Below are 20,554 nucleotides of genomic sequence, written 5' to 3'. Positions count from 1 at the left end.
CCCAAATATGCCCATGTTACACCAACACTCCGCAGTCTGCATTGGTTGCCGATCAGTTTCCGATCACAATTCAAAGTGTTGGTTATGACTATAAAGCCCTTCATGGCACCGGACCAGATTATCTCAGGGACCGCCTTCTGCTGCACGAATCCCAGCGACCAGTTAGGTCCCACAGAGTGGATCTTCTCCGGGTCCTGTCAACTAAAGAATGTCGCTTGGCGGGACCCAGGGGAAGAGCCTTCTCTGTGGTGGCCCCGGCCCTCTGGAACCAACTCCCCCCAAAGATTAGAATTGCCCCCACCCTCCTTGCCTTTTGTAAGCTGCTTAAAACCCACCTCTGCCGTCAGGCATGGGGGAATTGAGACCCTCTTCCCCCTAGGCCTTTACAATTCTATGCATGGTATGTATGTATGTATGTATGTTTGGTTTTTTATATTAATGGGTTTTTAATTGTTTCTAACATCAGACTACTATTGTACACTGCTTTATTGTTGCTGTTAGCCGCCCCGAGTCTCCGGAGAGGGGCGGCATACAAATCCAATAAATAAATAAATAAATACATAAACAGAAGTCCAGAGGTGGGGCATCCCAGTGGCGGCGGCTTGGGTTTGTAAGGTGAAAATAGTTTGGAAGAAGAGGCAAAAAAATCTTAAACCCCGGGTTTGTATCTCGAAATGTTTGTATGACAAGGCATTTGTAAGATGAGGTATCACTGTATTAGAAAGCATCTCTGGTCTCTCTTTATGTGGGGCCTGAGGCTAAAACCTGGAACTCTGTGGCAAGAGATGCTTCTGTTATATCAATCTGGCTCTGACATTATGCCATCCCCCCTGCATGCTCAGAGGTCTGTCCTGCAGCTATGCCCCAGAGAGAATCAAGGGGAGGCCTGTGCCTGTCTCTATGGTGCAATGGAATAGTGCTTCCGTCTGTTAACCCAGGAGGTTGGTGGTTCAAGCCCACCCAGGGATGGCCGTGGGGGCACTGCCCCTTTGACGAGGTGGCCGAGTGGTGAAGGCGATGGACTGCTAATCCATTGTGCTCTGCACACGTGGGTTCGAATCCCACCCTCGTCGGCACCTTTTCCTTTTAGTTGCAGGATTTGTGTATGTGTGTGTGTGCGAATGAAAGGATTCAGTCCAGCTCCATATATTGGGAGGGTGAAAAGCTGAGCCATGTCACTATATTTATCTATCTATCTATCTATCTATCTATCTATCTATCTATCTATCTATCTATCTATCTGTTGTGGTTAGCTCTGGCCCAGCTCCTGCCCCAAGGACTGTGGGTGTGGGGGAGACATCCACATGCTGCAGGCCTGTTTTGCCCCCGGTGGAATCTGCTGATGAAGGCTCCTCTGACCAAGAAGACATGAGTGACAGGGAGGAGGAGAGTGGGGCAGACAGCTCAGAAGGAGATCAATTATCTAGCTCCTCCTTGGATGCAGAACAAGAGTTAATGATACAGCCACACACACGGAGAGCGATGCATAGGCAGCAACAACTGAGAGATTATTATCAAAGAAAATGAGGCCACCTGTGGTTGGGTGGGGCTGTGGTAATTAGTGAGGCTGCTATAAATAGCAGCCTGTGGGTTTGGCCATTGTGGAGGATTATCTGATCGTTGTGTTTCATGACTGCGTTACTGACTTTGACCTTTTGTGTGCTGATTTTCCCCCGCTTTGAAACTAAACCAGGGCAAAGTGTGTGTCACTTTGTGAAAGAAGGACTGTGAATTGCCTCACAGCTGCAAGCTAAGTATCACAGAACTGATAAGGGACTTGTACATATTACCAATTTGTTTGGAGACCAGTGCTCTGTGCTATACCAAAAGAGGGCTTAGTTTAAGTGAATTTTCATTATAAAGAACATTGTTTTGAATTTTCAAACGTGTGTGTGTCTGAAATTTGTACCTGTGAATTTTTGGGAGGATTCTACCAGAGAGCCCAACAGAACACTATCTATCTATCTATCTATCTATCTATCTATCTATCTATCTATCTATCTATCTATCTATCTATCTATCTATCTATCTATCTATCTATCCATCCATCCATCCATCCATCCATCCATCCATCCATCCATCCATCCATCCATCCATCCATCCATCTATCTTTGTATGCCGCTCCTCTCCGTAGACTCGGGGCGGCTCACATTAATAATACAATATATAACAAATCTAATAATTTAAAATTGCTTAAAACCCCTTATTAAAAAGAAACATAAATACAAACATACCATGCATAAACCTGTATAGGCCTGGGGGAAGAGATCTCTGGTGGCAATTGTTTCTGCTCTTTTTTGTGGGAAAGTATTATTCCACATTCTGATTTCTTCAATCACTTTATTCTGCCAATTGAATCAATCAATCTATTCTCCAAAGCACCCGAGGGTAGAACAAGCAGCAATGGGTGGAAACTAAACAAGGAGGGAAACAACTTAAAACTAAGGAAAAATTTCCTGACATTCAGAACGATTGAGCAGTGGAACAGCTTGCCTCCAGAAGCTGTGAATGCCCCAACACTGGAAGTTTTTAAGCAGGTGTTGGATAACCCTCTGTCTGAAGTGGCGTAGGGTTTCCTGCCTAAGCAGGGGGTTGGACTAGAAGACCTCCAAGGTCCCTTCCAACTTGATGTTATTATTATTATTATTAGTGCAAACTCAAAGGAATGCTGAGTCATGGTGGATCAGAAGAATGTGCTACGACCTGATTGGTTAAAAACTGTATATACTGTAAAGCACCTTTGCATAGTCGGTGGTCGGTCTATGATTATGGTTAGTGGTGTGTCGTCTAGTAAGAGAGTGTTGGTGTTATGTAAATAGAATATAGAGAATAAAGTTTTGTTTTAAAGAAGTCAATGTCTTCTCAAGAATTCCCGCTGTATTATCTTCATTCTGAAACGTCTCCAGTTCCTGTTATCATATCTGATTCTGGGTGGGCAGCTTCTGAACGCAACTCTGACATGACCATGGCAAAAAAAAAAAAAAAAGATCATTGTCAGGTTCCGGTAAAGCAGTGGTTCTCAACCTTTCTAAGGCCACGGCCCCTTAATACAGTGATCCCCCGGGTATTGCGATCCCGATCATTGCGAAACGGCTATATGGCGATTTTTAAACCCGGAAGTACAAACACCACCTGCGCATGCGCGCCCTTTTTTTCTATGGGCATGCATGCGTAGATGGCGCCGGGCAGATCAGCTGCTGGGCGGCTTCCCTGGGTCTCCTCTTGCTGGCGGGAGGGCGAGAAGCCCCCCCCAGCACCCGCTCGCCCGCCGTTCGCCCGGCTCGCCCGCCCTTCGCCCGGCCACCCGCCGTTCGCTCGCTGCTCGCCCGCCCTTCGCCCGGCCACCCGCCGTTCGCTCGCTGCTCGCCCGCCCTTCGCCGCTCACCCGCCCTTCGCCCGGCCACCCGCCGTTCGCTCGCTACTCGCCCACCGTTCGCCGCTCGCCCGCCCTTCGCCCGGCCACCCGCCATTCGCTCGCTGCTCTCCCGCCGTTCACCGCTCGCCCGCCCTTCGCCCGGCCACCCGCTGTTCGCTCGCTGCTCGCCCAGCCACCCGGGTTCGTTTGGCTTCGGGACATGCCGGCGGCGACGTTTTAAAACAGCCGCGCAGCTTCCCAACTGAGTCCCGAAGCCAAACGCGGAAGTTCGCCTTTGACTTCGGGACTCAGTTGAGAAGCCGCGCGGCTGTTTTAAAACATCGCCGCCGGCATGTCCCGAAGCCAAACGAACCCGGGTGGCCGGGCGAGCAGCGAGCGAAGGGCGGGTGGCCGGGCGAAGGGCGGGCGCGCGGGCAGGCAGGCGGCGGACAAGCGGCGGGCGCGGCAGCAGCGAGGAGTTTGCGTGGGCGGCGGGGAAACCCCAATCTTCGGCTCCTCGCTGCTGCGGCGGAAGTAAAAACACCATCTGCGCATGCGCAGATAGTGTTTTTACTTCCGCAGCGCTACTTCGCTAAAACCCGATCATTGCTAGGGGTCCTGGAACGGAACCCTCGCAATGATCGGGGGATCACTGTATAGTTCCTCGTGTTGTGGTGACCCCCAACCATAAGTCTAGCACCAATTCTTCCAACAGAGCTTTGAGCTGATTGGCAGGAAGGTCAGAGAGACCCCCCCCCCCCACTGCAAACGCCTGATTGGTCAGATTGTAAAAATATGTCCCAAGATGCCAGAATAAAAGCTTTAGTTCCTAATACCAGGACAAATTTGTCTCTCAAGGTCTCAGGCGACCCCAATGAAATGGTCATTTGACCCCCCCAAAGGGGTCCCGACCCCAAGGTTGAGAACCACTGCGGTAAATGCACGAATCCCAGCGACCGATTAGGTCCCACGGAGTTGTCCTTCTCCGGGTCCCGTCGATTAAACAATGTCGTCTGGCGGGTCCCAGGGGAAGAGCCTTCTCTGTGGCGGCCCCGACTCTCTGGAACCAGCTCCCCCCAGAGATTAGAACTGCCCCCACCCTCCTTGCCTTCCATAAACTCCTTAAAACTCACCTCTGCCGTCAGGCATGGGGGAATTGAGGCATTCCCCCCTGCCCCGGGCCTATACAATTTACGTATGGTATGTCTGTGTGTATGTCTGGTTTAACAATGGGGTTTTTAAATTTTTTAAATTTATTAGATTTGTTGTGAATTGTTTTATTGTATGTGGTGAGCCGCCCCGAGTCTATGGAGAGGAGCGGCATACAAATCTAATAAATAAATAAATGAATGAAAACATTTGACAACAATGCTAAGGCCGTTGTAGTACTTTACCTTCTGGCATTCGCTAACACTCACCCAGTGCAGTTACAATGGAGTGAAATATTGTCACTGTCAGAGGTCTGGTGCACCCAGCACCATTTTAAAGCTCCTGCGCTCCACCCCGTGATTCCGCCCTTTGGCTCCACTCCTCCCACTCACACAATTGCACAATTGAGAGTCCCACCTGCTTCGTCATGCTGACTGGCAAGCCATGGTTAATTCTATTTTTAAAAATTAAATATTTTTATTGATTTTTTATAACCAAGAAAACATACACACAACATAAAGCAATGCACTCATTGTTCAATGTGGCCACCATCAGACAGCATTCGTACCCCTCCACGAAAATGGGAGCATATTTTATATATCAGTGTTTCCCAACCTTGGCAACTTGAAGATATTTGGACTTCAACTCCCATAATTCGCTGGCTGGGGATTTCTGGGAGTTGAAGTCCAAATATCTTCAAGTTGCCAAGGTTGGGAAACACTGTTCTATATAAACACTTTAACTCAAGAGCAATATATCTTTTTACATAGTATAAAGTAATTCTAATTTATTCTTTATAGTTTGGTCTCAAATGCTACTGACCACATATCCTCTTACCTTGTCCTATTGTCCCATCAGTTCCCGCAACTCAGTTTCATTGGCCGAATTCATCCTCTCATCCACGATCTCAAACTGAATATGATCCACCATGTGGCGATACCAATTTTGTATTCTCCATTTTGTCGCATTATTATTATTATTATTATTATTATTATTATTATTATTATTATTATTATTATTTATTAGATTTGTATGCCGCCCCTTTCTGTGGACTCGCATCCTTCCAACCTAGGACTATTACCGCCTGAACGCTTTCTATCACTGCTTCTTTTATTTCTCTAAATTCTCCCACCTCGTTTCTTTTGACTAAAACCACCATTTCCTTTGTAATTGTCCAACGTATGTTTAACATCCTATTGGTGTTCTATTACACTTCTTTCCAAAAGTTCTGCGCTACCGGACATTCCCAAATCATATGAATAAATACCCCTTTATCTTGACACACGTGCCAACAAGTGTTTTTAACATTCTGTTGAAAGTATGCAGTACCATTTAAGCAATACTTTCCTTCTAATTTCCCTATCCCTTATACTTAATTTTCTTTATATTCTCCACTATACTCTTCATCGCTTGCACATCTAGCCATGATTAATTCTAAATGTCCACATTTCGCGCATGCTTATGCTGTTGATGCATGCCGGGCAGTGGAGGATGGGCCAGGAATATGCTGAGAATGTAGCAGCGATCCCGGAAGTGGATGGCTGGCAAGATCAAGGCTCCTGGACATAAGAATATAAGAAGAGCCATGCTAAATTGGGCCAAAGCCCATTGAGCCCAGCATTCTGTGTCCCACCAATTGTCCATGGGGATCTTGAGCGGAAAAGAAGGCAAAACCCTCCCTTTCACTTGACCTCCAACAAATGGCACCCAAGGGAACCCTGCCTGCCTCAACCAACATAGAGGCGGCACTTGGGCATCCTTTTCAATAACCACCTATGATACGCTTGGCATCTGTGAATCTGTCTAATCCTGCCTTGAAGCTATCCAGACTGACAGCTGTCACGACCTCTTCTGGAAGTAAATTCCATAAACCAATGGCCCTCTGGGTGAAGAGATATTTCCCTTGATTTGTCCTCACTTTCTTACCTATGAGCTTTAGGGAGTGCCCCCTCGTCCTAGTATTGTGTGATAGAGAGAATAATTTTCTCTATCCACCTTTTCTATCCCATGCATGATTTTACACACTTCGATCAAGTCACCCCTTAAACGCCGTCTTTCAAGGCTGAAGAGACCAAGGCGTTGCAACCTGGTTTCATAAGGGAGGGGCTCCATTTCCTTCATCATGCTTGTCGCCCTTTTTTGCTTCTAGCCTATTTGTATAACTTGAGAAAATTGAGCAGCTATTGTTATCCAGATGTCAAAAGTAAAGGAGGCAGTATTGGACTTGTAGACCATAACTTTTTGAAATTGACCATATTGTAAGCAATTTGTTGATGTTGGTATGTTTTTTTTTACTGTATTGTGATTGGAGAGAAAAATAAAAAAATTCTTTGCCTGATCATACTTGTTGCCCTTTTTTGCACCATTTCCAGTTCCATAAGGTATGACATAGGGTACGTGGGCTGCAGGCACATCTATTTATTTTACTTATTTATTTGTTGGATTTGTATGCTCACTCACTCATCACTTGTTCTGCTGGAATGGCAGCCTTGACCCGGCAGGGCTGACAGTCATAAAATTGGATGTGGTCCCTTGAAGCCTCATTTAAAAATCTCATCACTTAACAATGAATTTTCTGATCCCAATACAGTAGTACCTCTAGATACGAGCTGCTCCACATGCGAGTATTCCAAGTTACGAGCCACGACGGGAGCGAAATTTCTGTTCGACACCCGAGCTCAAATTCGGGATACAAGCCGAGCTTCCACTAGGTGGCGCAAGAATCCTTGCTTCTGGTTATCTCGGCGCGGAAAAACAAAGTCTAAAGGCATTCGTTCCAGATGCGAGTTGATCGACATACGAGCTCGGTTCTGGAACGAATTAAACTCGTATCTAGAGGTACTACTGTATATTTAGCTAAGTGAATCTCCTTCTGTGCTTAATACAGTGATGGCAAACCTTTTTTTTCCTCAGGTGCCGAAAGAGCGTGGGTGTGAGTTATCGTGCATCTGCAATTGCCCACACCCATAATTCAGTGCCTGGGGAGGGCAAAAACAGCTTTCCCTGCCCTCCCTGGAGGCCCTCTGGAGGCCGGAAATGGCCTGTTTCCCAACTTCTGGTGGGCCCAGTAGGCTCATGTCTCTGGATGTACAAAATAGAAACACAGAAACATAGAAGATCGACAGCAGAAAAAGACCTCATGGTCCATCTAGTCTGCCCTTTATACCATTTCCTTTATTTTATCTTAGGATGGATCCTAAGGAAATACAGGAAATAGTATACAGGAAATAGTATAAGGGCAGACTAGATGGACCATGAGGACTTTTTCTGCCATCAGTCTTCTATGTTTCTATGTTTATCCCAGGCATGTTTAAATTCAGCTACCGTGGATTTACCAAAACCACGTCTGCTGGATGTTTGTTCCAAGCATCTACTACTCTTTCAGTAAAATAATATTTTCTCACGTTGCTTCTGATCTTTTCCCCAACTAATGCCCTCCCAGAGCCAAAAATCAGCAGGCCGGCACGCACATGCATGTTGGAGCTGAGCTAGGGCAATGGCTCGCGTGCCAGCCGATATGGCTCCGCGTGCCACCTCTGGTACCCGTGCCGCAGGTTCGCCATCACCGGCTTAATACAATGCAATACCACCTCACGTGACTCAAACAAGGAGGACCAACACTGACGCTTGCCCCATCATGCTCGAAGCCCCGACCTCGCAAGCTTTCTGCCCCACGTGGGTCTTTTTATGTCTGTCCAGCGAGGTCTTACGAGTGTAGCTTTTCCCGCACTCGGTGCACTGATAGGGTTTCTCCCCCGTGTGGATTCTCCGGTGTCTGATGAGGTTGGATTTCCACCTGAAACTGTCCCCGCAAACTGGGCACCGACAGGACTTCTCTCCGGGCTGCCCTCCGTAGGCCGCCGTAGGGGAAGTCCTCGGCCTGTGGCATTTGGCGCAGTCCCGCTCGCACTGGTGCGGCTTCTCCCCCTGGTGGTTCCTCTTGTGGTTCAGGAGGTCGATCCGGTGGGAGAACCGCTTCTCGCACTGGGAGCACCTGTAGATCATCTCTCCTATGTGAGCTCTCTCGTGGGCCACCAGGTCTAAGCTCTCCTTGAAGCCCTCCCCACAGTAGGAGCATTTGTAGATCTGTTCAGTTTCCATCGGCGGATCCAAACCATCGGCTCTTGGCGGGAGGTTCCCAGAGGGATCGAAACTGACCTCTCTTCCTGGGAGGGTTTTCGCGGGTCCGTTTGCAGACGCCTCGTCACAGAACAAGGCTGAGTCAGACGTTGCCTCCGCTAAGCTGCCTGTGTCCTGGTTAATTTCGAGAGTTTCCTGAACGTCGGGGCCTTGGGTGAGTTTCCCCAGGGCTCCTTCCAATAATTTCCCCTGGGGGTTTATCTCCATCGGTCTTTCTAGATGAAAACCATCCTTGGGTTCCAGCGTTGAGTCACCTGATCCTGGGAGCAACCGAAATATAAAAGAGAGAACATACCATGGTTACCTACAGAGAGTTTAGTGCAGTGGTTCCCAACCTTTTTTTGGCCATGCCCCACCCAAGCACCTCTAAAATCGTGACGCCCCCCCCCCCAATGACATATAATTCTTACTATTCAAAAAGTGAACTCCTACTTATGCGGATGAAGCCTAAAAGGCCATTAACTTGGTTTAAACAAGGTTCCAATTGTCCCCCTCAAAAATAAAATTGTCCCCCTGTGGGATGTGCGCCCCACATTGGGAACCAAGGTGCATAATTAGCCATATCGGCAGGAGCCCACCACTGGTACACAGTTATATGTGGAGTCCGCCTGTCAATAAGACAGAACAAGGAAGTTGTGAAATGTGTGCAGAAAAAGTCTTAGGATGTCCCTGAGTCTTCGGAGAAGGGCAGCATACAAGATAGATAGATAGATGGATGGATGGATGGATGGATAGATTAGATAGATTTTATATTTTTAAATACTTTCTTTCTTTTAATATTAGATTTGTTACATTGTATATTGTTATTATTGTTGTGAGCTGCCCCAAGTCTGCAGAGAGGGGCGGCATACAAATCTAATAAATAATAATAATAATAATAATAATAATTATTATTATTATTATTATTATTATTATTATTATCATCATCATCATCATTATTATTATTATTAATAATAATGAGTTCAGGGCCACTGGCTTTAGCTAATCCTTGTTGGATTTAGCTATCTCACTAGACCTCATTGCAATGGGTTATTGATGTAAATAATGTTAGAATGGATGTTCATATTCAAAATTGCTCTTGAAATAAATGTCTGAATCTCAAAACAAGAATTATTCTTTGTGTTTCCTGCTTCCTTTATTTGGGTGTTTTTATAACAGTGACAGTGTGACTCTGGGGCTTGTGTGTTCTAAGGAAGGTGAGAGCTATGCCAGAGGTTCAACGATACTGTACATAAATCCGAGGCATCACCAGAATTCTGGAACATACCTGAACCTGGCTCCTGACTGGCCTTTCCCTGGAAGTCACCTTCTTGGCTGGTGTCCTTCACTCTGTCCGATGGCTCCTGTATTGGCGTGGAGGAATTGATGTCTGCCAGAGGCCTTCTTATCTGAAAGAGAAAGGAGGCAACGCAGCTGTGATTGCGATTTTGGGAATGCCATCCCAGAAAAATGGAGAAAGTACAGCAAATGAAGGAGGAAGGGAAGAGAGGAGTAAGAAGGAAGAAGAAAGAAAGAAAGAAAGAGGAGGAGTGTTGTGGTTAGCTCTGGCCCAGCTCCTGCCCCAAGGACTGTGGATGTGGGGGAGACATCCACATGCTGCAGGCCTGTTTTGCCCCCGGTGGAATCTGCTGATGAAGGCTCCTCTGACCAAGAAGACATGAGTGACAGGGAGGAGGAGAGTGTGGCAGACAGCTCAGAAGGAGATCAATTATCTAGCTCCTCCTTGGATTCAGAACAAGAGTTAATGATACAGCCACGCATGCGGAGAGCGATGCATAGGCAGCAACAACTGAGAGATTATTATCAAAGAAAATGAGGCCACCTGTGGTTGGGTGGGGCTGTGGTAATTAGTGAGGCTGCTATAAATAGCAGCCTGTGAGTTTGGCCATTGTGGAGGATTATCTGATCGTTGTGTTTCGTGCCTGCCTTGCTGACTTCGACCTTTGTGTGCTGATTTTTCCCGCTTTGAAACTAAACCAGAGTAAAGTGTGTTTCACTTTGTGAAAGAAGAAGGACTGTGAATTGTCTCACAGCTGCAAGCTAAGTATCTCAGAACTGATAAGGGACTTGTACAAATTACCAGTTTGTTTGGAGATGAGTGCTTAGTTTATTTGAATTTTCCGTATAAAGAACATTGTTTTGAATTTTCAAATGTGTGTGTATCTGAAATTTGTATCTGTGAATTTTCGGGAGGAGTCTACCAGAGAGCTCGACAGAACAAGGAGAAAAGAAGAGAAGAGGGGAGAAGAGAGTTAGGAGAGAGGGCAGGAGGGGAAGTTTTATATGTTTTTAATATTAGATTTCTTTCATTGTAATATTGTTTTATTATTGTTATGAGCCGCCCCGAGTCTTCGGAGAGGGGCAGCATACAAATCTAATACATTATTATTATTATTATTAATTATTATTAAGTAGGGAAGGGGAGAAAAAGAAAGAGAGAAGTAGGTGTAAAAAAGAGAAAGACGAAGAGAAGGTAAGAAGAAAGAGAAGGAAGGGCTGTTTGAGATAGGAAGGGTGTCAGGCCGAAGCCAGAATGCTTGGAGGTTTTGGCCTGCCACATTATGCAACGTTTTTTTGGAATGTTTCTTGCTGTGGGAACTTTGGGGTGTGGGGAGAGTGGCTTTATGCCATGAAAGTTCACACCCCTCATCCCCCACCCCCCAAAACTGTCACGCTGCCCACACAGGTTTTGCCAATGTAAAGGTTCCTCCTCCTAGCTTCCAGGCAGGTGGCGGACAAAGGATGACCTTGAACGTCTCAAAGGAATGTGTTGTGGATACATCTGCTCCCTCCTGAAGTCGCCCCTCCCAGATTCCCATAGTCCTGTGATGCCGAACCACGACACGCATGCCACAGGTGGCACGCAGAGCCATATCGGAGGGAACACGAGGCGTTGCCCTATGTCAGCTGCCGGGCACATCCGTGCGCTGGCCACCTGATTTTTGGCGTTGGGAAAGGCCATTTCGCCCTTCAGAGGCTTCAGAGAAGCTTCCCTGAAAGCCTCCAGAGTGCACAAATCCACCCAATGGACAAACAGGAAGTTCGAATAACGGACTTCCTGTTGCCCCGTTCCAACAACTCAGGCACATGTAAGCCTCTACTCAGCGTTTCTGGCCTCATTCACCAGCAAGAGAAAGATAAAGGAAGACAAAATTTTAATCAATGTGTCTTTTTAGACACTGAAGGAATGCTGGACCTTATTTTACCTGCAGATTGACTATATAAGCCACATCATTCATCTATGAACCCCAACACAATGCTAATCACCCCTCTAGAAAAAAAACAAGAAAGTTCTATTCGGATATTGTCATGGAATATATCCGGTTGGAAGAACAGGATGTCAGATGGAGACCTATTGGATTTCCTCTCCAAATTTGACATTATAGCACTCCAAGAGACATGGTTAACCACCAGTGATGAAGAAGCCCAGTTAACAGGCTTTAGAGCCTGGTCTACACCCGCTCGTAAATTTAAGTCAAAAGGGCGGGCCTCTGGGGGATTATGTGTATTTGCTAAGGCAGAGATGGGCTGGCAAGGGCACCAATTGGCCCTTAGAGAAGACCCCTACTACTTCCAAGCTATTCAATTCAAATACAAATCAACTGAAGTAGTGCTGCTAAATGCATATTTACCCCCATCTTCATCCCCATGTTTTTCCCCTGACATCTGGGTGCAATTAGAAAAGACAATCGTGGAGATAAATATAAAATATCACAAAGCCATTGTGATCCTATTGGGAGACTTTAACGCTAGGGTGGGTGCCTCCTTGCAAGACTATGTACACTTGGGCATTATTCCAGAGACCTATTTGACAAAGGACCCACCCTGGCACTCCAGAGACTCTAAAAGGAACGCGGCGGGCTCCAATCTGATCTCCTTGACATACACATGTAACCTTCACATACTAGGAGGCAAAAGCAGCTGCTTTATATATCCCTTCACCTTCCATGCTGGGAAGTCTAGCAGTGTCTTGGATTATATATGTGTCTCAATGGAAAAATCAAACTTCTTTTCAGATATCCAAATCTATACAAGGGAAGATAGTGATCATCAACCAATTGCAGTTAATTTTTATGTCAAATCTGATTTAAGACCACCCACAGCACATGACAAGAAACTACTTTCTAACCTTGAAGTGAGGCAAGCCAGGAGGCTCAATTGGTGCAAGGTGGATACAAAGGCAATTTTTAGTTTTATGAACTCTGAGATGGCCCAATCCTGGGTGAAAATGGTTGCTACACCCACTCAAGACCCAAACAGAATCCTTATTGGATATTCTAACTTGTGTAGCACACTAAGAAACTTTTTTATACAGAACTTGCCAGTCAGGAATCGACAGTCCATTAGATCACATTGGTACGATCTTGAGTGTTCTCGTTCAAAAAAGTCACTAAGAGCAGTCATGCGTTTGGTCCAAAGAAATCCTACACCAAGTAAACATGCAAAGATGTTAAAGCTCAGACGCAACTACAAGAAACTAATAGCTAATAAGAAAGCTCAATATACAGCCGCAGTCTGGTCTAAGCTTGAAAATGCAGCAAAAGGGCCCAACCCAGCTATATTTTGGAATCTTGCATCTGGCTTGTTGAACGAGCGTAGGCTCCTACTTGATATTCCCATCCCAGCCTCAATTTGGGAGGATTTCTATACCACCTTATTTGCTACCCCTGAGCAAGATAACTCAGGAAAGATGATGACTCAGCCCCGGATCCTTGATAATCTTCCTACCTGGAAACCTGTTACAGTGACAGAAATTAAATGCATTATACAGTCACTGAAACCCAGTAAGGCACCAGGTGAGGATTTCCTGCCTCCTGAACTTTTTAAGACACATAGTGACTGGTGGGCTCCACTATTGGCAAGCCTGTTTACATACATAGACAAGACCGGCCACATCCCAGCAGGATGGGAACTTTCCATTGTAGTTCCCATACATAAAAAAGGAGACAAGGAAGATCCAAAAAACTATAGACCCATAAGCCTGATCGATATAACAGCTAAGATGTATGCAAAACATCTCTTGAGGAAAATAGAGGACTGGGTAATTGAGAAAAATATAATTGGGGAAGAACAGGCCGGGTTCAGACACGAACATTCTACAATAGATAACTGCTTTGTGTTACATCATCTTATTACCAAATATACAACTGATGGCAAACATTTATTTACTTCTTTTATAGACCTTAGCGCAGCATTTGACTCTATAAACAGAGACATCTTATGGAAGAAGCTGGCCAAGTTAAACATGGAACCCAGATTACTATTCCTGATAAAGGCCCTCTACACAAACACATGTCTGAAAGTCCGTACCGGGGTCAGTGGCTCTCTTACTCAGAGCATCCCCACCTATAAAGGAGTCAGACAAGGATGCATCTTGGCCCCAACGTTGTTTAACCTTTATGTCAATGACATTCCAGGATTTCTCCAATCCACAGACCTGCACATGCCAAAGATCCTCAACAGACATATTAACATCCTTCTATATGCTGACGACATGGTTCTGATGGCACATTCCCAAGTAGGCTTGAGAAGACTGATGAGGAAATTTAGTGATTATTGTGCTCTTAACTACTTGAACATTAATAAGCACAAATCCAAAGTGGTGGTTTTTGGGAAAAGGCGAGTTAAATATAACTGGTATTTAGATGGGGAGCCTATAGAACAAACAGACAGATTCAATTACTTAGGGGTGGTTTTTACAGATACAGGGCCCTGGGCCAATCATTTTAAACAAAGTTCTATGAAGGCCACAGCACGCTCTAAAACGTTAATTAAATTACTTAGTTATAACCACCCAAGCTCCCTGCTCCCAATTCTGAAGGTCTATAAAGCAAAAACCGCACCTGTGCTAACATATTTTATTTATTTATTTATGTTCTGTCTGGGTTTTCCCAGACCTCCACACCCACTGAAAAAACAGCCAGACACTCTGGTAAAATCCAAAAGTAATTTATAGCAGGAAAAAATAAGCATAAAGGAAGACCTGTCTTCACAGCAGACAGGTTACAATACTTTACAACAGGGTCCTGATGTCCAGTCAATTCCCAAAAGCTTCTTGCTGGCACCCCCCCCCCAAGGTTTCAAGAGTCCAAGGCACAAACCAGGATTGTAGCCACCAAAGTTCACAGACAGGTCTCACGAATCTCCAAGATAAAACTCCACAAGCCAGGAAGGGTGGGGCCACCTTTTATCCTTTCCCAAGAGCACCACACCCAAACCCAGCTGCAACCACTAATGCTGGTAATACCTAGCCAACTGCGTTCTTCTCTCGTTAGCTCTCCTCTGTCGCATATCTATGAAGTCACTAGCATCCTCCCCCAGGGAATCCAGGCTGCTTGCTGGGGAGAGCTCCCCCTGGTGGAACTCTGGCTGTCCTTCATCTTCAGCCTGGGATTCAGCTTCTTCGTCAGTCTGCCCCTCCTGGTCCTCAGCCTCTGAGCTGGACACCGACAGCAAATCAGCCATTCCCGGAGGGGTCCCAGGCTGAACCACAACAATTTATTACTTAGATTTGTATGCCGCCCCTCTCCGAAGACTCGGGGCGGCTCACAACATGTAAAAACAAATCATAAGCAATCAGACAAATTTAAAATATTTAAATATTTAAAAAACCCCATATGCTAACAGTCACACACACAGACATACCATGCATAAATTAAACGTGCCCAGGGGGAGATGTTTCAGTTCCCCCATGCCTGACGGCAAAGGTGGGTTTTAAGGAGTTTACGGAAGGCAGGAAGAGTAGGGGCAGTTCTAATCTCCGGGGGGAGTTGGTTCCAGAGGGCCGGGGCCGCCACAGAGAAGGCTCTTCCCCTGGGGCCCGCCAACCGACATTGTTTAGTTGACGGGACCCGGAGAAGGCCCACTCTGTGGGACCTAATTGGTCGCTGGGATTCGTGCGGCAGGAGGCGGTCTTGGAGATATTCTGGTCCGATGCCATGAAGGGCTTTAAAGGTCATAACCAACACTTTGAATTGTGACCGGAAATTGATCGGCAACCAATGCAGACTGCGGAGTGATGGTGAAACATGGGCATACCTAGGTAGGCCCATGACTGCTCTCGCAGCTGCATTTTGCACGATCTGAAGTTTCCGAACACTTTTCAAAGGTAGCCCCATGTAGAGAGCATTACAGTAGTCGAACCTCGAGGTGATGAGGGCATGAGTGACTGTGAGCAGTGAGTCCCGGTCCAGATAGGGCCGCAACTGGTGCACCAGGCGAACCTGGGCAAACGCCCCCCTCGCCACAGCTGAAAGATGTTGTTCTAATGTGAGCTGTGGATCGAGGAGGACGCCCAAGTTGCGGACCCTCTCTGAGGGGGTCAATAATTCCCCCCCCAGGGTGATGGACGGACAGATGGGATTGTCCTTGGGAGGCAGAACCCACAGCCACTCCGTCTTATCCGGGTTGAGCTTGAGTCTGTTGACACCCATCCAGGCCCCAACAGCCTCCAGGCACCGGCACATCACTTCCACCGCTTCGTTGACTGGGCATGGTGCGGAATTGTGGGGCCTGTTAAAGGCTGCACCACTAGAACAAAACCAAGCATGCTTTCTAAGAACCATCTTGGGGACCGACAGAAATACATCCGCAGCAGCAGTAAGAGCTGAAACTGGCATCCATTCCATCTACAGTTTAACAGTTATTAAAGTCTTCAACTATTGGTGGAGGATTCTCCCAATGGAACCTGACAGACTCCCAAAAATGTGCTTAGAAGAACAGATGGGCACACCCAAACCCACTACATGGGTCAACCAGCTCGCTCAAAGCACCCTATATCTCGGTTTCTCAATGCAACACCTGCTTTCAGCTGGACATCAGGCCAAGGAAATATTTAAACAAAGAGTTTTAGATGTTAATGCACAAATTGATATGGAGGTACTTTCTAAGTGCAGGTCACTGAAATGGTTAGCCAAGAACAAAAGAGCCTTTCAACTAGAAAAATATCTGACAATGGGTCTGACCCAATACCATAGAACAGCACTCACTAGAGCAAGATTTGAGCAGTTAGATTCTATGGTTAGATACGGACGATTCCACCAAGTACCATATTTTGAGAGAACATGCATTTGCGGTGCACCAGAAATAGAAGACATTGCACATGTGCTACTCAATTGTAAACTATACTCTTCAGTAAGACCTCAGTATTTACAGCCCCTACTTGACAAAATCATACACTGGGACTGTAATAAACAATTATCATTTTTTCTTCAGGGTACAAATATATATGTAGTTTCTAGAACCGCTAAGTTTATAGTCAGGGCTGTACAGATGAGAACACGTTTTATAGAACATATTGGGGTGGCATGCAAAGGAGATGAACTTACTTAAGAATATTTTATATCAGTATCTTAGTTTTGTTTAATATAATCCTTTGCACGAGTTATATTCTCATGTTTTACTACTCAATTTTAGCTTATTATACTGCATTTTAACTTATTATTTATTCAAATTCCCTCTATTTTAGCCAATTTTACTGTATTTTAACCAGTCACAGTTTTATGATGACCGATGTGGTCCTTTTTCTTGCTTTGATATGGTCGATTGACTAATCAAATAAAGTTGATATTGATATTGTTGCCCCGTTTGTTGTACATACTCCTGGTCAATTGGAGGATGATGAAGAAATTGAGGACTCTGATACAGATAGTGTTTATGAATTAGTGGTGGGCCTGGGGTTACAGGTAGCAGAACAGGTGGGAGGCTATGAGTCCAGAATCTAGCGAGGAAGAATCAGACGTTCTCTGGGTCAATCCTCAATTCAGAAGGGTCCAAAAACGTAAGGAACAGGTGTTTGGTACAAGATATTAAGGGGAGGAATGGGTTAAATACTGGAGTGACGTATTTGGTACGTCAGGGGGTCAGTGGGGAAGAAGGGTGGAGTTTCAATGTTGTAGGGCTAAAATGAAATGTGTTTCAGTTCAGCTCCGGAGCGAGCAAGTTCATTCTGTGTTATTTTACAGTCATTTCTGCTGTTTTTGAATCATGCTATGAGTACATAAATCTTGTTAAATGGAGAAGGCTGGGAGGAATGTATGAGGAATGCAATTAAGAAAGATAATGGGGAGGAAGAGGAATGTGCCAGTGTGAACTGTAGTTTGAATACGGAAGGGAAGAGAAATAAAGATGGAGTTTCTTTGTTTATGAAATACTGTACTGCATTTAGTAGTAGCTAAAGTTCTACCAGAAACCAGAACACCGTTCGGCTGTTTTTTGCACTCTGGAGCTTCTGGAAACTTTCCTTGAAGGCTCCGGAGAGCAATCCGGAAGTCCGTCTTTCCAAACTTCCGGTTTGCATGTAGGGCGGTTTTTTTCACCGCCCCAGGCTTCAGTGAGGCCTGTGTGGGAGCGGAGGGAAGGGATTGTGCGCATGCTCAGGAGCAACATGGGGTGATGCGCATTTGTGGGGGGAACGGAATGGATGTGGGCACGTACGTGCGTGTTAACACACACACACACACACACACTTTTGATACACGAAGCAAAAAAGGTTTGCCATCACTGCCATAGTCAACAGGCCTTCTAATTATAGTGTGGCAAGCCAATAATAATAATAATAATGATAATAATAATAATAATAATGTATTAGATTTGTATGCCACCCGTCTCCGAAGACTCGCCCCCCCCCCCCCCCGTTTCTACATTAAAATTTTTGGGGTGCCTTCTGAAACACCATGAGACCAGTCGCTGCTGAATAGGATAGACCAGTGATGGTGAACCTCTTTTTTCCTTGGGTGCTGAAAGGGCATGTGCACGTGCTATTATGGATGCGTGAGTACCCACACCCATAATTCAATGCCTGGGGTGGGCAAAAACAACTTCCCCTGCCCCTTAGAGGCCCTCTGGAGGCTGGAAAAGGCCTATTTCCCAACTTCTGGTGGGTCCAGTAAGCTTGTGTTTCGCCCTTCCAAGGCTCCAAAGGGTTCCCTGGAGCCAGGGGAGGGTAAAAACACCCTCCTCCACCCCCTGGAGGCTCCCTGGAAGCTAAAAACGCCCTCCCAGAGCCTCTGTGTGAGTCAAAAATCAGCAGGCCGGCACACACATGCACGTTGGAGCTGAGCTAGGGCAACGGTTTGCGTGCCAGCAGATATGAGCCGGGGTGGCGCAGCAGGTCGAGTGCTGTACTGTAGGCCACTGAAGCTGACTGTAGATCTGCAGGTCAGCGGTTCAAATCTCATCACCGACTCAAGGTTGACTCAGCCTTCCATCCTTCCGAGGTGGGTAAAACGAGGACCCGGATTGTGGGGGCAACAGGCTGGTGGCTCTGTTAAAAAAGTGCTACTGCTAACAGGTCCGCCTGGTGCACCAGTTGCGACCCTATTTGGACCGGGACTCACTGCTCACAGTCACTCATGCCCTCATCACCTCGAGGCTCGACTACTGTAACGCTCTCTACATGGGGCTACCTTTGAAGAGTGTTCGGAAACTTCAGATCGTGCAGAATGCAGCTGCGAGAGCAGTCATGGGCTTTCCCAAAAATGCCCATGTTACACCAACACTCCGCAGTTTGCATTGGTTGCCAATCAATTTCCGCTCACAATTCAAAGTGTTGGTTATGACCTATAAAGCCCTTCATGGCATAGGACCAGAATATCTCCCAGTGACCGATTAGGTCCCACAGAGTTGGCCTTCTCCGGGTCCCGTCAACTAAACAATGTCGGTTGGCAGGCCACAGGGGAAGAGCCTTCTCTGTGGCGGCCCCGACTCTCTGGAACCACCTCCCCCCAGAGATTAGAACTGCCCCTACCCTCCTTGCCTTTCGTAAACTCCTCAAAACCCACCTTTGTCGTCAGGCATGGGGGAACTGAGATATCTCCCCCGGGCCTATATAATTTATGTATGGTATGTCTGTATGTATGTATGCTTAAAAATGGGGTTTTTAAAATATTTTAAATTGTAAATTATTAGATTTGTCATGAACTGTTTTTATTGTGTTGTGAACCGCCCCGAATCTACGGAGAGGGGCGGCATACAAATCTAATAAATAATAATAAAAATAATGTTGTAAGCCGCCCTGAGTCTAAGGAGAAGGGCGGCATAAGAAACAAAGAAACAAAGAACCAAAGAAACAAACAACCAAAGAAACAAAGGAACAAAGAAACAAAGGAACAAAGAAACAAAGAAACAAATATGGCCCCGTGTGCGACCCGTGGCCCCCGTGCCATAGGTTCGCCATCACTGGGAGAGACACTCACTTTTTCTTCCGGTCTTCCTTGCGTTTCCCCATTCAGGCTCTCCTCTTTGACCCCGACCTCCTTGTTTATGTTCACAGGGTCAGCGAAGCTGGGGGACGTTTCCTCGCTGAAGCCGATCTGGGTCTGCAACGAGTTCTCTTCGTCAGCTCCGGCTTCCCAACATTTTGGGGATTTTGCAAATTCCGAGGAGGGAGGAGAAAACGCCATTGTCTCCAAGGAATCCCGGCACTCCTGCTCCGGCTCGGCGGCTGGACTCTGCCCCACGTGGCACAAGATCTTTAGCTCGCTTTCAGTGGGGGGCTGGATAAGGGGGTGGGTTTTTCCTTCCCCGTCTTCTGCTTTCTGCCCAGGTTGGTCAGCGGCTCCTGCCTCCTGGTCCTCGGCATTCATTTCTGGCTGAAGCTCCTGGACTGAGATGGAAAAGCTTTGCTGGTGAATTGAGGCAACGGCAATGCCCCGATTCCCAGTCCATGGGGGGAAAAAAAGAGATGGGAGGGAAAGAGAGAGGGATAGATGTCGAAGAAGGTGGGAAGAGGAGGAAGGAGAAGAGGGATGGGAGAGAAGAAGAAAAGAGATGGAGGGAGAAGGAAAGGGAAGAGATGGGAAGAAAAGAGAGAAAGAGGATGGGTGAGAGAAAGAGGAGAAAGAAGGAAGAGAGGTGAGGAGAGAAAAGGAAAAGAGAGGGATGAAACAGAGGAAGGGAGGAAGAAGGGAG

General features: G+C 46.4%; 1 protein-coding gene and 1 non-coding gene across 2 annotated transcripts in view; one reads left to right on the top strand and one right to left on the bottom strand.

Moving 5' to 3' along the window:
* Positions 1-991: 991 nt before the first annotated feature.
* Positions 992-1,073, top strand: TRNAS-GCU (transfer RNA serine (anticodon GCU)). Its single transcript has one exon. It is a non-coding gene; the product is annotated as a tRNA-Ser (tRNA).
* Positions 1,074-5,006: 3,933 nt separating this feature from the next.
* The window catches only part of LOC139159808 (zinc finger protein 485-like), a 28,407-nt gene continuing 12,859 nt past the window's right edge, over positions 5,007-20,554 (bottom strand). Inside the window, exons 5-7 of the mRNA XM_070737205.1 lie at positions 19,840-20,249; positions 9,912-10,032; positions 5,007-8,904 (exon numbers count right to left, since the gene is read on the bottom strand). Coding sequence (XP_070593306.1) covers positions 8,105-8,904; positions 9,912-10,032; positions 19,840-20,249 — 1,331 coding nt within the window. The 3' untranslated portion in view covers positions 5,007-8,104. The remainder of the gene's footprint in view (positions 8,905-9,911; positions 10,033-19,839; positions 20,250-20,554) is intronic.

This window comes from Erythrolamprus reginae, chromosome 2 (genome assembly GCF_031021105.1).
Source record: "Erythrolamprus reginae isolate rEryReg1 chromosome 2, rEryReg1.hap1, whole genome shotgun sequence".
Taxonomy (NCBI): domain Eukaryota; kingdom Metazoa; phylum Chordata; class Lepidosauria; order Squamata; family Dipsadidae; genus Erythrolamprus; species Erythrolamprus reginae.
The sequence above is the reverse complement of the archived record's forward strand: the minus strand, read 5'-3'. Positions and strand labels throughout refer to the sequence as shown.